Below are 576 nucleotides of genomic sequence, written 5' to 3' on the forward strand. Positions count from 1 at the left end.
TTGAAATTCACTGCTCAACTGAGGGACCTTACAGATAATTGTGTATGTGGGGTACAGAGACGATGTAGTCATTCAAAACTCATGTTAAACACTATTATTGCACACAGACTGAGTCCATGCAACTTATTATGTGACTTGTTAAGCACATTTTTACTCCTGAACTTATTTAGGCTTGTCATAATAAAGGGGTTGAATACTTATTGACTCAACATTTCAGCTTTTCATTTTTATTAATTTCATTTTGACATTATTGGGTATTGTGTGTTGGCTAGTGACATAAAATCTCAATGTAATCAATTTAAATTCAGGCTGTAACACAACAAAATGTGGAAAAAGTCAAGGCACTGTAAATGTCCATATACTGAACAGAGGAGAGATAATATTGCTTCAAGCTTTTGCTGATAAATCCTGCGATGTAGAGGTCTCCAGAAGGCTGCATGATTTGTATCTGAAAAAAGAACACGCTCTTAAAGCACACAGACACACACAGGTACACACACACAAACGTATCCACCCATCCATGACGTTCTGCACGTCAAACCCAAAACCATACACACACACTTCACTGTCAGTGCA

At 37.3% G+C, this 576-nt stretch overlaps 1 protein-coding gene across 2 annotated transcripts in view; it reads right to left on the bottom strand.

Annotated features, from left to right (window-relative positions):
- Positions 1 to 219: 219 nt before the first annotated feature.
- Positions 220 to 576, bottom strand: part of g6f-like-b (G6F-like-b protein) — a 17,221-nt gene continuing 16,864 nt past the window's right edge. The window contains exon 13 of one of the 2 annotated variants that reach the window (XM_036963613.1): positions 220 to 448. In XM_036963613.1, the coding sequence (XP_036819508.1) occupies positions 388 to 448 (61 nt within the window). In that variant the 3' untranslated portion in view covers positions 220 to 387. 2 annotated transcript variants of the gene reach the window in all.

Source organism: Oncorhynchus mykiss, chromosome 3 (assembly GCF_013265735.2).
Source record: "Oncorhynchus mykiss isolate Arlee chromosome 3, USDA_OmykA_1.1, whole genome shotgun sequence".
NCBI lineage: Eukaryota > Metazoa > Chordata > Actinopteri > Salmoniformes > Salmonidae > Oncorhynchus > Oncorhynchus mykiss.